General features: G+C 41.4%; 1 protein-coding gene across 6 annotated transcripts in view; it reads left to right on the top strand.

Annotated features, from left to right (window-relative positions):
- Positions 1–14,517, top strand: part of astn1 (astrotactin 1) — a 370,801-nt gene that overhangs the window by 343,053 nt on the left and 13,231 nt on the right. For all 6 annotated transcript variants that reach the window (XM_070974412.1, XM_070974410.1, XM_070974416.1 and 3 more), the window contains 2 exons: positions 8,123–8,258; positions 13,267–13,367. In XM_070974412.1, the coding sequence (XP_070830513.1) occupies positions 8,123–8,258; positions 13,267–13,367 (237 nt within the window). The remainder of the gene's footprint in view (positions 1–8,122; positions 8,259–13,266; positions 13,368–14,517) is intronic.

Here is a 14,517-nt window from a genome sequence, read left to right as displayed (position 1 = left end):
AGAGAGAGACCAGGTATTTATCAAGTTGTGGGGACAAAAATCTGTTTACACAGTCACATTGTGGGGACTCACCTGCCTTATGGGGACAAAATGCAGGTCCCCTTAATGTAAATCATTAAATTTTAGGGTGCAGACTGAGGATAGGGTTATGGGTTAGGTAAGGTTAGGTTAGGTTTAGGGTTAGGAATAGGCAAATAGTGGTTATGGTTAGGGTTAGGTTTAGGGTAAGGCTCCAGGAAATGAATGTATGTTCCATGTTCCAGTGCTGAACATTTATTTTTCTCACGTGACCTGTAACCCCACTAAATATTATAGTTAACGAATGACATGTCCAATGCCTTTGGCATTAATGCTAGATTACCACTGTAGGAATTAAGCTATTAACCAGACATGCTAATGTTTACAGCTGGCAGTGGAGCTGATAAAAATACTGTTTAATCCAGTTCCTACACTTTTGCCCTTGAGCTTTTGGTCTGGTATAAACATTGGTATAAATGCTAAAAGAGACACCACCCTCCAAACTCTTTATAAACAAAGTATTACTTTATTAGAGCCCCATGCACACTTTATCAGTGTTAGGAGAATCCAGTGAATGACAGATCTGCCGTGCCTAGATACGGTTGCTCAGCTATGATTGGACAATGATGTGTGAGGGTTGAGTTTAGCATGTGGTCAAATACTATTGCTATTATTATTTACTATTATGTAATACATATCATTCAAAGCCAATCAGAGCCAAACCAATCCATAGCAGACAACTGTTGCTCTGCGCTGAAAATGGAATTTCATGGATGTTTTACTTATCTCCAATAGGTGGGTGAGTTCAAAAGCCAGTGCAAAAACAAGCAGATCTGTGCCTAAAGCTGTAATTTTTAAATAATCAACATTTTATTTCAATATCATACACACATCATTTAGTCCCACAACATTTAGTTCCACATTCACAGAATCTCTCAAAGTGGCTGCCTGAGGTCTTTGATGCCCACCCAGGACAAGCTAGAATTTCCTGCCTCAGGCAGATTTACTGATTTCACTTAATAGACAGATTTACAGCACTTCCCAACTGAACCTTTAACAGTCTACGAATGTCATCTTAGGATAAGCAGGTTGGCCTGCTCTGTAAAAATGAAATGCAGGATCATGTTCCTCAGGTGGTGGGAAGTACAGCCTGTTACACCAACTGAGAGAAAATACATTTCAATATGTTTTGAAAAATCTGAGCTTGAGAAATGTGCTCATTTCTTTCTTGCCAACAGTTCAGTTGCCACTTCCAAGATTTGATAAATCATCAGTCCTCCATTTTCCTTTTTTCAATCAAAGTGTCATTCAGCTGCTGTTTGCCATAATCTGTAATCTGTTCACTATTTAAAAGACATATTTCACTTTCATCTCATTTTTCATCACATCAAACATTGGCAGAGACCATAAGGACTTTGATAGAGAATTGCGTTTGAACCCATGCTATGATGAAAAATGGCTTTTCTTTATGTACTGTGGCTCACAGTCAATAATGGATATCCTTGCTCTGGTAAAGTTGTGGCATTCTTGGAAAGGCTTATGCATCTATTCAATCATAATAACCCTGTGGGGGACCAGTTTGCAACCTGGGCAGAGATTCAGAGTGATAAAATGACTCTGGAATCAAGCCTATGAATCAAGCCTCTAAATGAAATAATCAGGTGATAACAGTGTGTAGAAGTGCAAAAGGTCAGAATTCTTCACATGCTGATTTTTTGTAGGAACTTTCAGGTTCATAGCACCTGTCACAGGCTGGCCAAGTCAGCAGCCGTCAAGGGTGAAATATTCCTCTGATTCGCCTCCAAAATCAATTTCATTTTTTTTAGCTGTCTGTCAACAATCAACGCACTGGAGAAACATTTTGTTTCTATGTATTTTTTATTCCCCCGGTGTTGAGTCATAGCCATAAATGCCATGGCAGCACACAGTGTTCACAGTGCTACACATCTCCTTTGACTGAGATATTTGTTATAGTCAAATTAGGTGCACTTTCTGTTCTTCTACCCAACAGGCCACCCACATAAAACATTCCTTTCGTCATGACAGCACACAGTGGGGTTCCTCAAACTGTTTTTAATGGGTTCTGTACTGCAGTTCTGCTGCTGCAGGAGGTTTACAGAAGAGACTGGGATTGACAGGAAAGATTGGACAGATAGAGTGGATGGCAGCTCTTGAACCCACAGAGTATTAATGTTATGTGTCTTTGTTCACCACAGTTGAAGGTGATCCAAAGGCTCCAAGGTATTTTCATATTTTCAGACACCCATATCTACACCAACGCTGTGTTTTAATGAGCTTATGACTGTGTTTAAGAAAGGGCTTGTTAAAGGGTTCACGAACAATCGGTTTTGAGCCAGTCTCCTCCTCCTTCTCCACCAGTTTCTGCACAAATGTGAAAAAGGTGGTCTGGGAGTGAGAGCAGACAATGATGTGAGAATGGATGGAGAACCCGTCTGTACTTGGCTAACAATTTTCCAATCACAGTCTATTTGACATTGCCAAAGATAAAATACATGTCTTGACATCAGTGATTGAGGTGAAGCCAGATGTGCCATATGGTTCAAGAGAGCAATATAACTAAATAATTCCTTTTTTCATAACTTGGGGTCTTACGTCTTCTGTATATTTTGGCCATCATTTAAACTTTGTGCTTTGAAATCTGGGAAGATGCCAACATCACTAAAACAAAGTCCAAAAGGGCAAGAGACATGAGCAGTGAGATGATCAGACAAGCCAACAGTTTAGTCAGAATATCTCCTCCACCACTTTATTTTGAGGTAAAAATGATAGTAAGGGCGATGTCTAATAATCCTTCATTGCACAGAAAACTGTGTGCACACAACTAAGGAAATTATTGTAGGTCAAAGTTGTAATTTGTCTCCCAGATAATTTTGGCCAACCCCTGGGTTTACTTACAACCTGCCTAATAGTCTGAATGCTTATGTTGTCCATCAGATTTCTTAACTTAACTTGGTGAGTACAATGCTATTATTACCAATCAGAAAGATGGCTAAGAAAAAAAGACCCAAGATTTATTAAATCACAATTATCATTACATTTGAAAATTTTCAAAAAATTTCAGTTCAGTGCTGCTCAATGAGACTGTCCTCTCTTTGTGGCATTGGTCATTAGATTGTTTCACTGATGTTTACTTTTTCCTGACAAGCAGCTTCATGTGGCCTCAGGAACAATGACTGTTGTCTTGCAGAAGCAAAGGCAGAAATAGCGCAACATTGTGGCAGTGCCAACAAATCTCTGAGAGCAGAGGTTGGTTTGGACAACTGGGTGTGCAGAAGCTTTGCACTTCACCCCCAACTGACAGTCAATGTTAGTTTCTTTTCAGTATAATGGGGACCATTGGGCATCTTCCAAAGTTATGGTCTCTTCAGAACAAAATTCCATAGTGTTCCGGTGTCTTCCAGTCTTTCCTCGCTGAGCTGCAGCAATGGGATTGCTCCTGTTAAGTTGAATTGCCAGAACACCACTAACCCAATTAACAAGATGGAGATGCAGACTTGAACTTCCAAACTCAGACTCATGAAGCATTTTAATAGCTTTGGCTGAACTACAAAGGGATCTCTTTGCAGTCACCCCTCATTCACACATATTAGCTCAAACACCAGAAGCCCGACAGGCTGCCATCCATTGTGAATGGAACCTTTAAATAACGCTCTAGTGCCACCCTGGTCCCACCCACAGCGATTCAAGACTCAAAAGTTGTCAAAGAAAAGGTATTGCGAAGTTGAGAAAATGTTCAGCTTTATGGAAATGTTCCAAAAGCACGTTGGGGGAAAAGCATATTATCTCAGTCTTGAATTACTTGCACCAGTGCACCAGTATGCAAGAGGTAGCCTGCTTCTTTGAGTCTGTATGTGTGATTGGGGCATACAGTATAGAGAGGAGGAGGAGGAGGATTGATGACAGTGACCTACAACTCTGTCTTAGTGTACATATGGAAGAGTGGAAAAGAGCTCATCATTTTTGTGATGATCATCGATCAAACAATCATAATGGAAGCCCATGACAAACAAGGTGCAAGGTTCATTTATTTATCATTTGATAACACGGAGTTGTCTATCAAAATGCTAGTTGTTGTCCCTTCGTGCTACTCATAAAACAGAAGTTATACAAATGGAAGAATAAATAATATGTCATAAAAATAGGCTGTTGTTTGTGGTGGAGTGCAGAGGATGAATTGAGGAGTCTCGCAGCCTGAGGAAAGAAGCCTCTCTGTAGTCTGGTGGAGCAGCAGCAGGTACTTGTGTATCACTAGCCAGGCAGCAGCACGGTGAACAGGCTGTGGATGGAGTGGCTATTGTCTTTTAGTGTCCTTTGTCATCCTAATGATAAAGGCACCAGATCATTTTGCAAGGTAACAACCACCTTTGTCATCTAAGTTGGAAGACTTGTTGATTCAATGCGTAGAAGCAACACAGGCCCGCTCAACAAGCATGTTTCAGGACTGACTCACTCATGAAAGCCCCATTCAGAAAGCACGGCATTGTTCCACCGGAGTGGTCATGCCAGTCTATTCATGTGTCCAGCCAATGGAATCAGCGCTCTTACAGTGAGATGTGACAGAAAAGCAAACACAGGAAATTGTTTGACCCCTCTCTGTCCTGTGTTTTTCTTGAACTCTACTGGAGCTGGAGGGGAAAATAAAAAGCTCCCATGCTGGTTTCTCCTATTTTTCCAGCCACAAAATAAATGAGTTTGTGCCAGTTTGTTTGTAAAAATGAGAGTACTTCTAGTCGAAGTCACATCTAGGCTGTTTTTATTAGAGTGGTGTGCTATGTTTTAGTTAGCCTCATAAAGGCCTGCAGTATGAGACAGTTGTGGTAAGCATGGCCAAGAAAGTAGTTACTATGTTCACAAATCCAAACTGAAAAGCTAATATTGTGATGTTTAGACAGACTGTAACTGTATATGAAGATTGATGTTTGTCGCAATTTCCCATTTACAACTCTACTTGCTCAGATATTGAGAGAATTACTCAACATATTTCCAAACTGCATCCTCCAGCAAGGGTTTAAACACTGTTTCCTTTTTATACGCCTCCTTACACGCAAGACAGATATTCCAACCGCCAATTAATATGCTAAGTGGTGCAAAGCCTCACAATGTCACTTTTCATTTACATCTCCAGCCCTGCTTATATCTTTCACTCGTGTGTCAGTCTCTGCGCTGGGTAAACACCTCTTTGACAGCTGCTGCACACCTTTTTTATCCTCAGGCTCTCTCTTTGACTCCATGGCACTTTGCCTTCTGCTTACCAGCTGGTGACACAGGCCGGGGTCGACAGGGGAGACATAGGTGACCACCTCAGAGCACCCATCATTCACACATACAGTACACATATTCACACACACACACATGCAGGCAACACACAAGAGGGAAAGCTCTTGTGGAGGAAAGGCACAAGCGACCACCTCGGGGCATCCATCACTTCACACACACACACACATTGTATAAATACACACAGACAGGCAGTGCTTGTGTAGCCGAGGGTCACAGATGACCACCTCAGAGCAACCCATCACTTCACACACATTTGCGCACACACACAGACTTGGCTTTTCCAAGCAGAGGGTTTTTCCCCTTACAGTGAAAGGCACACCTCGGTGGCCAAATGCCCTTTTGACGTACGCAGTGCCAGCTGGGAAAACATAGCTAGCTGCGCGTGTCACCACCAGCCCGGGCAGCAGGAAAGAAGCCCTGAAGAGGAGGTGATGGAGGAGGAGGTGGAGGTCAGAGGCTTGCTTCTCTCTCATGTGAGAGGCTCAGGTGAATACAGGTGTTATTTGATTCAGTGGTGTGTTGGTAGATGGACATGCTGGAGATAGAATGGCTTAATTACTTAAGTAAAAATGTGTGTGTGTGTGTGTGTGTGTGTGTGTGTGTGTGTGTGTGTGTGTGTGTGTGTGTGTGTGTGTGTGTGTGTGTGTGTGTGTGTGTTGCATTAATTGAAAGTTGTAGCTGGTCAGCTGGAGTGCAGTGCATCCTTTAAGATGATCATATGCTTTTGCATGTGAAATCTACAAAATAAATCAGAACTTAAATAACTGTAGGAGTAAAAAGTACAGTATTTCCCTCTGAAATGTGGTGGAGAAGAAGTATAAAGTGGAAATACTCAAGAAAATTTTTTTTAAAAAACCTCAAATTTGTAGCATACTTAAGGAAACCACTTGTGTAAATGTGCTGCTTTACTTTCCACTACTGGTGTGTTCACAGAGCAAAACACGCAGGATGGACAACCATGCTCTTTAAAAGAGCTTGAAACCTTAGCAGCTGTTGAGGTAACAGTGGTCTGGATTGCACTGATCAACACATCAGCTAGCGATATAACACTGTTAGCAAATATTACATCTCCTTCTGGGGATGCCTTTCCCTCCAGTTAGCTGTCGTTAGCATTGTTGCAGTTATTCTTTTTGACGTTTTGAATTTTAGTACGGTGTATGTTGCTTTAGTGTGTCATGTGCAGAATTTGTTAGATACTAGCTTGCGGTTATGAAACGACAGCAAGGGAAGGGAATTACTCCTATTACCCAGAAGAGGGCACTGCTTTAAAGGTGAAAGTCAGTGAACAAAAATCTGTCATGAGCACTTAATGCCACAGTTTACATGAAAGACTGTAACAATGTGTATGAACCACATACCTGTGTATACACACCACTGTACCCCTTCCCTACTTGTATCTTTAAAGCTGGCAGATTTTGCCAAATTTCTTAAAATATATATGTCTTCAATAATATATGTCTTTTACAAGCGTTTGTTATAGGTAGATAATGGTGGAAGTTTTTTGTTTGTTTGTTTGTTTTTTAAAGATGGCCAGTGATTCTTTGCCCCAAAATTCCTTGTAACTGTTTCACGCAAGAGTTTCATTTCACCTTTATTTTACTGGGGCTTTTTGAAGGTTTTGACACCTACTTAATGTGTGTGATTGTGTGCTGTTTTTATAACCTTCTCGTGACGTCAAGGGTCTTTTAGCCGTAAAATAGTTGTAGACATTGATTATGCAAAAGGTGGGGGAGGTAGACCTCGAGCTGAGAGAAAACTTTAGCTAAAAACTGGTGTTTTGAATCTGCTGGGAATAAGTGGGTGGATAGTGAGTGAGTAACACTCTTCTCCTTCAGCATCTACTGTAAAGGTGCCCTTGAACATCCATCTGCAACAGCGGTGTAGACTGAGTGGACTGCATGTGTACAACTGCATCAGTGTGACACCGAACACACCGTGCTTTTTGCCGTTCTGTGGTGTGATCCATAATCCGATTGCTGCTGTCGAACATATCTGAGGCCATGACTGATCATTCAATTAATACAATCTCACTGTCACACACATTTGATATCTTTTGAAAGGAAAGATTTCACTAATGGTTGACATAACTGACCTTTTTAATAAAGCCTGCCCTTAAAAAGGAAATTAAACCAGCACCTGAAACCTGTCAAACAGCACCAACCTTTTCATTTTCCTGGACAAAGCCCTACAGGTACATACTGTACTTAAAGTATGTGTTATGGTCAAGCAAAGCTGTGCTCATCTGTTTTGCATTTTGTTATGATGCCTATTTACAGTGCAGCACAAAGCTATGTCTAATGTTAAGATGCATTAATCTGCCTGATGTCCCCGTACTGTATGCACTTATTTCACCTGAGGGAGGTTCAGAAGAGCTGTCTTATCTTACCTCAAAGGACTTAAAAAGAAATTTTAAAAAAATCCAGTAAGTCACAGATAATGTTAACATTTATTCAACTGTCTCATTCTGTAATCTGCAGTCAAACTGATAAGTGCACTGTTGTCAGGTCCGAAGAGCAGCTAAAGAGTTTTTCATTGAAAATTGAGGTTTTTATATTAGTGAGCAAAGCAAAGTTACTTGAATGGAAAACTCATTAAATCAGAAAATCAAGCAGGCAAAAAATCAAAAAGTGTTCTGAGGACAAAAATATTAGTAAGTATAGTATAGTATTAGTATAATAAGTTAACTGTTAATTATTGCATGTAGATGTCACTTCTCAAACTGTGCATGAATCAGTTTGGACTGAAATCCTGGGGGGAATTTTGTCTTCTCAACCAGAATGTCCCACTTTCTTCCTCTTTGTCACAGAAACCCTTTTGAGCTTTGTGGATGACATCTTGTCTGGAGCCAGGTCTCCATGTGTGATGTTAGGTGACATCCCCAACCTCCTGTCCTCTTCCATCAGCATGATCATTCGCTGCCTGGAGCCTGACACCACATACATGTAAGTTCCTCTCTCTTTATTCTCTTGAACATGGAAACTGAAGACTTGGATGTAAACTAAACTAGGCAAGTACCAGAGTTCAGAACAAATGAGTTTGAATAGAAACTTCTGCACTGTCAGATGTGTTTAGATTGAAGGTAAATCAAACCTTTGCTTTGCTCTGTTTGCACAAATTCGACTGCAAGACTGTTCCAACTCTGTTCCATTTCTATACTGTGTATAATTCCAAGCAGGTTTTGAGCATGTATTCTGTTCACACTGAAAAAGATACAAAATTCTAAATTTCTACTTAAAATGACACATTTTTGATTTTGCTACCGAGGTAGCCTACTGTCCCATAATGCATTGCACAGAGGAAATGAAGGAGCTACTCACAGCTGAAAAATATTGGAGTAATGGTGGCCAGTGCCAGCCAGCCCTATATGCTGCATTCGCAATTGCGTATGGCCCTGTGACTACTGTTTCATGCTCTTGCTCACTGTGGTCTTGGTAGCCTAAGTGCTTTATTTCATCTGCTGCTGATGAGTTTTGACTCGTATACTGTTGTGGTTGGGGTAGACTAACATACCGTTTTAGGATTATGTTCAGTGTTTTTTGGGTGTTCTCTGTGTCAAGTTTGCCTTGGCCCACCTTGTTTGTATATTGGTCTCATCAACTACTCTATCTGTTGTATTTTGAATCCCATCCATCTGCTGTGCTCTATTAACTTGTGTGTTGAAACTGCATGAATCATATTGTCCAAACTCAGTTCCAGTGACCATCCACATCTGTTGCTCTCAATGTAATTGTGCATGTGAAAAAAGGAGTCAGTGCAATCACCTTTGTTAGTACTTTTGCCACACTCGTGATTTCCCACCACAGTAATGAAAGGATTCTGCAGCCAGCCACAAGAAATGGATGCTTGGCTGCAGAAAAAGCGAGGCCGGACTTGAGCTAACGTTAGCCAGAGAGCCGTCCATGAGAGAAGCCAGCATGAGGAGGACCGTGAACAGACCCCAGCTTGTTTAATAAAAAACAAAGGCCCTGCTATAGACCAGACTGCACCTAATGTTAGCCAAGCTACCGCCCGTGAGGAAAGCCAGCATGAGGATAAACATAGAGCCATCCGCACTACTGGTCACATTCAGCCCACTGATGGCAGTTCAGATGGAAGGGTCGAGGGATCACGCGAACAGCCTCCTGCTAAGAAGATAAAATCAAGGGCCAGGCAAGGCAATGTGTGTTATATGCAGGGAATAAATCATAGGATTTAAAGGAAGGCACAGGAGTTTGAATCATTGGTTTGTCGTTGACATGTGACAATAAATGACAAAGCCCTGCTAGCCTCATATAAGGTTTCCTTGTGGGTAGCCATGGAGAAACAGCCCCACACTCTTGGGAAAAATGAATCATGCCTGCTGCAATAGACATGGTTAGGACAGGAATTCATGAAAGTCAACAGAAAAATTTCAATGGGTGCCCCCGTGTAACAACACTGCCTCCCGCAGAATTTCAGACAACCTTGAGGGCCAGCTTATTTCAAGACTAAAGGTATCAGGAGGTTTCTCAGTGCAGCCCGATGAGATGATTATACACTTTTGTTGGTTTACAGAAAGTACGTACAATTTGCGGAATTTGCTTAACCATTCTTACTGGTACGACAGGGGAACAAGTATTTGATGTACTGCAGAACTGCGTGGTTACAAAGCCTAGGCTACACTGGGGCACTTGTAAAGGCATAACAAGCTACAAGACTACAGAAACAGCGTAGTTGTGAGGCAGCTGCTGATATCGTGTTCAATCATTGTTTTCACACGTTGACAGGCGATGGCATGCAAAGGAATACCTCCCAATCTTGACAAAGTACTGAAAGAAGTTATCCGTTTTGTGAACTTTATTAAAGGAGGTGCACTCAACAATCGGCCTTTCAAGAGTTCAGAGTTTATAAAACGAGAAATGAAATTCATGGTTTCTTCCACAAGAAGTGCCCCCTTGCTGATCTGCTCACCAATGATTGGCTTCTCACATTGTCGTATCTGGCAGATGCTTTATCTTTTCATCCCTCAATGGGCTGAATTGGAAATTGCAAGGACAGCACAACGATGTTTTCCGAAATTGGAAACACATTCTCGCTTTCCAAAAGGCCCTGAAGCTGTGGCTTGCATGACTCAGACGGCCAAACCCAAGCCACTACTTGTTTCCCACTGTGTTACAGCACGTAGACAAAACTGATGTTACTGACACATATGTGAAACATCTGACTGGACTTATTCAGACACCCCTACCTGGCCCTGCAATCATCATTGATAACTTTAATTGCTGTTTCCAGCAGAGAGATATGACATGTCGAGTGACAAAAGATGGATTCAAAATCCCCTTGAATTTAAAAGCCCACAGTCATTGCTGGACCTGAACTCACTCCTGCGGAGGGAACAGCTTGTTCTGACTGTAGGCATGTCCAAAAACTTTCAAGAAGCATGTCTTTGATAGTACTGGATGTTCATTTTGTTCAGAAAATTTTATTTAGAACATTGCATTTAATACGAAATGCAAGTGTTTGTAAAAAGTGGGTCCCAGAAAAACAAAAATTGGGAAACCCTGTTGTAACCCATAGTAGCCAAGTATGTGGTAGGCCTTTAGCTGTTTGGAGGGCTTGGTGTTATGTTATATATGTCAACGCTGAAATTCTGACGTGAACTTCATAGATAGCATGATGGCTCTTGCCACATTGTGGCAGTGCAATATCAAAGGGTTGTCTTAAAACAAGCCTATAGTTTATAGTTTTATTTCATAGTTTTCGGCTCCAGGCAAAGTAAGGAGGGCCCCTGAAGGAAATCTTTCCTTGGGCCCCCCGTTGTCTAGAGCTGGGCTTGATTGAGAGTGTGGGGAGACGGCTTCAAAAAGACCACAGAGAAGCAACAAAAAAATAATCTGTGGAAAAACAAGTGGTTTTCTCTTTGTGAGCTTTAATTGTGTCATTTCAGAGTCACGTTGACTGCCATGTTATGTTGCATAAATTGCATAATTTTGTGTTAGAATCAAACTGTAAAGTATGCTGATTTCTTGCAAACCAACTGCGAAAACAACATACTACATATTAGTCATAGCCCACAGCATATACATTGTGTGGAATTGACATAGAACATGTTTATTTGCTTCAAACAGAACATAATAACACATAAGCTGTAGCTAGCAGCATACTGATTTCTGTGCATTTGTAATATGTTCAGCCTGGCTAAAGTTAGCACAACATTAGCAGTGGGAAATGCAAAGCTAGCCGAACTCGATCAATGGTGCCTTCCAAAACTTCCAAAGTGTCAAAACTTGAGGTATTCAATATATGCAGAAATATAAACAGATTTTGTAGTTTAACAAGCAGACAAGTAGTTAGCCTCCATGTTTGGACATTATTTACAGACCAAAAACAACCACTTCCTTGTGCTATATGCGCAAAATTGACAGTTTTTTTTTTTTCTTGTTTTATTTTTATTTTTTTAGCTAGCTGTCATCAAAACTGACAATCTGTGCTAAGCTAGGCTACACAAATCACTATCCCAGTCTGAACGAACAGAGAGAAAATGTCTATTGATCTTGGAATGATAGCAAATCGTACGATAGCAAATAAGCACATTTCCTAAAATATTGTCCAGTTGATCAAGACAATTCAGGGTTTTTTCAATGCTAGCCAGTGGAGTAAGTGTTGCAGCTAAGGTAAGCTGTGAAGTGTCAGCTGGTATAATTGGGGATTTTTAGTCCCCACAAAGATATTAGATGACAATACCAGTATAAAAAATTTCATGTCATATTACATTCAAATAATTATATTCAACAATTATATTCTTCCTTCTCAGTGTTTTTGTGTACACACACACACACACACACACACACACACACACACACACACACACACACACACACACACACAGATACACACACCGGATGCTCAGATGTTCTCATACACATGCTGACACTTATCTCTCCGACAGCCTGCCAGGAGGGAAGCCACACGCACTCTTCGTAGAGAGGAAAAGAAACTGAGTAAAGTGGAGGGAAAAGACATGTAGAAGCAGGGGCAACGTTTGGGGTTGAGAAAGACAAAGAGGAATGAGTGAGAAAAAGATCAAGTGGAAGGTACAGCGGAAAACAGAGTCTGAGCAAAACAAAAGAGAAGAAAAAAGGGCAAGAGGCCCGAGGACGGAGCCTCTTCAAACAGTTTTGATGTATGTGGGCTGAGCGGCTACACATGCCCTTTTAATCCCAGCATCAGCGGGGCTCCTGCTCTCTCTATCCTGTCTGGCAGCTCATTCATCCTTCCGAGCCAAGACCTCATCTCTCCCTTCAGGGCACTGCACGCTCCTTATATTTTCAGAGCCCTTACAAAGCTTGAGACTGGTGCCCTGTAGAGGGAAGATGTATTGTGTGTGGAGAAGTATGTACACGCTATTATAGAAGCATGACACAGAAAGTGCACTCTGCAGCTGCGAGTCTTGGAAGACACTGGAAAGGTTTAATGCTTGAAAGTCGGTTGTTAGAAATGCATCACGTCTGTCTTTCCAGGAAAATGCGCATGTCTATAGTCTGTGAATGCAATATGAATAAAATGCTCTATATACTGCATTTCCTGGTGGATGATAAAAATTTTAGACAGCTTTTATTTTTCTGCAGCTCGCAGCTTTATGTGGGATCTAAATCCTTCATGCTGCAGGTGGATGCAGTTTGTGTTTTGCTCACTAGGTGGAGATATTCATTCAGTGAAATTGCTTTTTTTCCAGTTATTGTCTCCAGTGAAAGTCCTGTATTGATAATGCAGCCCCCCCCCACCCCCTCATCTCCAACAAGAGGAGACTTATAATTGAATCAACAGCTGCATGAAAGGCAGCAGCTGTCAGATTTTTTACAACTGATTCACCAAACTCCATTGCTGGAAATCTAAATGTATCTGAAGAACATGTGAGAGTTATTTATCACTCACAATCAGCGGCACATTTGCTTAACATTTTCATGTGTGCGTGCTTGTTTATGTGTGTAGGTTCCGGCTGTGGGCAGTAGACAACACAGGGCGCCGGTCCAGTCCAAGTGAAGTCACTATCAAAACTCCGTGCCCAACTGTGGATGACGTCAAAGCACAAGGTGAGGACAGAGACACAGGCTGAAGTCAGAAAGGTGAATCATCTTTCAGTGCTGATCGCACGTGGCTCACAGTGACGAGTCTCGTGCTCCAGCACTCTGCATATATGCTTGACTGTGATTCAAAAAAGCTGAACAGCTACATTGCGCTCCCTTTATGAAGAGAATATAGCTGATTCAAGGGACAGACATTTGCTCAGTCTCTTGTTAAAGATCAACTCATAGAAGAAGCAATAAAGTCTTTCCTTTTCCTCTTTCCCCTTTTACTTTTCCTCCCCAGAGGAGGACTCTTTATTGACACTTCAAACTACAATTCCTTTCGGATATTGACTATAAAATTTTGTTATTCGATATCGTCAAAAATGAAAGAAGATTCAGAGTTGAAATCTTTTGCCACTCTCTGTACCGGCGGAGATTTGTAGCGAAGATGTTATTGCAGATGCTGCTGAATCTGAATCGGCCATTGCAAAAATGCTCCAGCCAGCGAAGTGTGACAGTATTGGCTTACACCGTTGATTTTAATGCCTGAAAATACAAGGATGATGTGAAATACGATACTTCCACTTTGTGGCTCTGTTTTGAACGGATTTTATTGGCATCATTAACCAGGACAGGTGGTTAAGTTACTGATCTGACAAGCCATGAAGAAACGATTTCCTATGTGAAGAAAATCTTAATCCACTTTGGCTTCAGGGGGATATGTTAATGATTTATTAATTTTAAAATGTTATTGTGTCAAGATATGCATATAAAATGACATCTGTCTTTTCAATCTAGACTGCAAAGTGTGGCTGCAGTATAAAAAGAAAAAGGAGAGGGCTTCACATTTCCATTAATAGAGACCAGACAGATTTGCTTTATGTTTCTAAGTAGTTCTGATGGGAAGGGAAAAGTTCTCCCTCCATTGAAAGTAGCACATCAGACCCTAACAGTGTCTCTGGAGCTGCAACGTTTAGTCCACTAATTGACTAGTCCATCCATCCAGCTTATCCCTTTCAGGGTCGCGGGGGGGCTGGAGCCTATCTCAGCTGTCAACGGGCAGGAGGCGGGGTACACCCTGGACCAGTCCCCAGCTGATCGCAGGGCAACATATATACACAAACAACCATTCACACTCACACTCACAATCACACCTAGGGGGAAGTTAGAGTCA

This window comes from Chaetodon trifascialis, chromosome 11 (assembly GCF_039877785.1).
Source record: "Chaetodon trifascialis isolate fChaTrf1 chromosome 11, fChaTrf1.hap1, whole genome shotgun sequence".
In the NCBI taxonomy this organism is placed as follows: domain Eukaryota; kingdom Metazoa; phylum Chordata; class Actinopteri; order Chaetodontiformes; family Chaetodontidae; genus Chaetodon; species Chaetodon trifascialis.
Note: the sequence above shows the minus strand (reverse complement) of the source record. Positions and strands in the feature narration are given on the sequence as shown.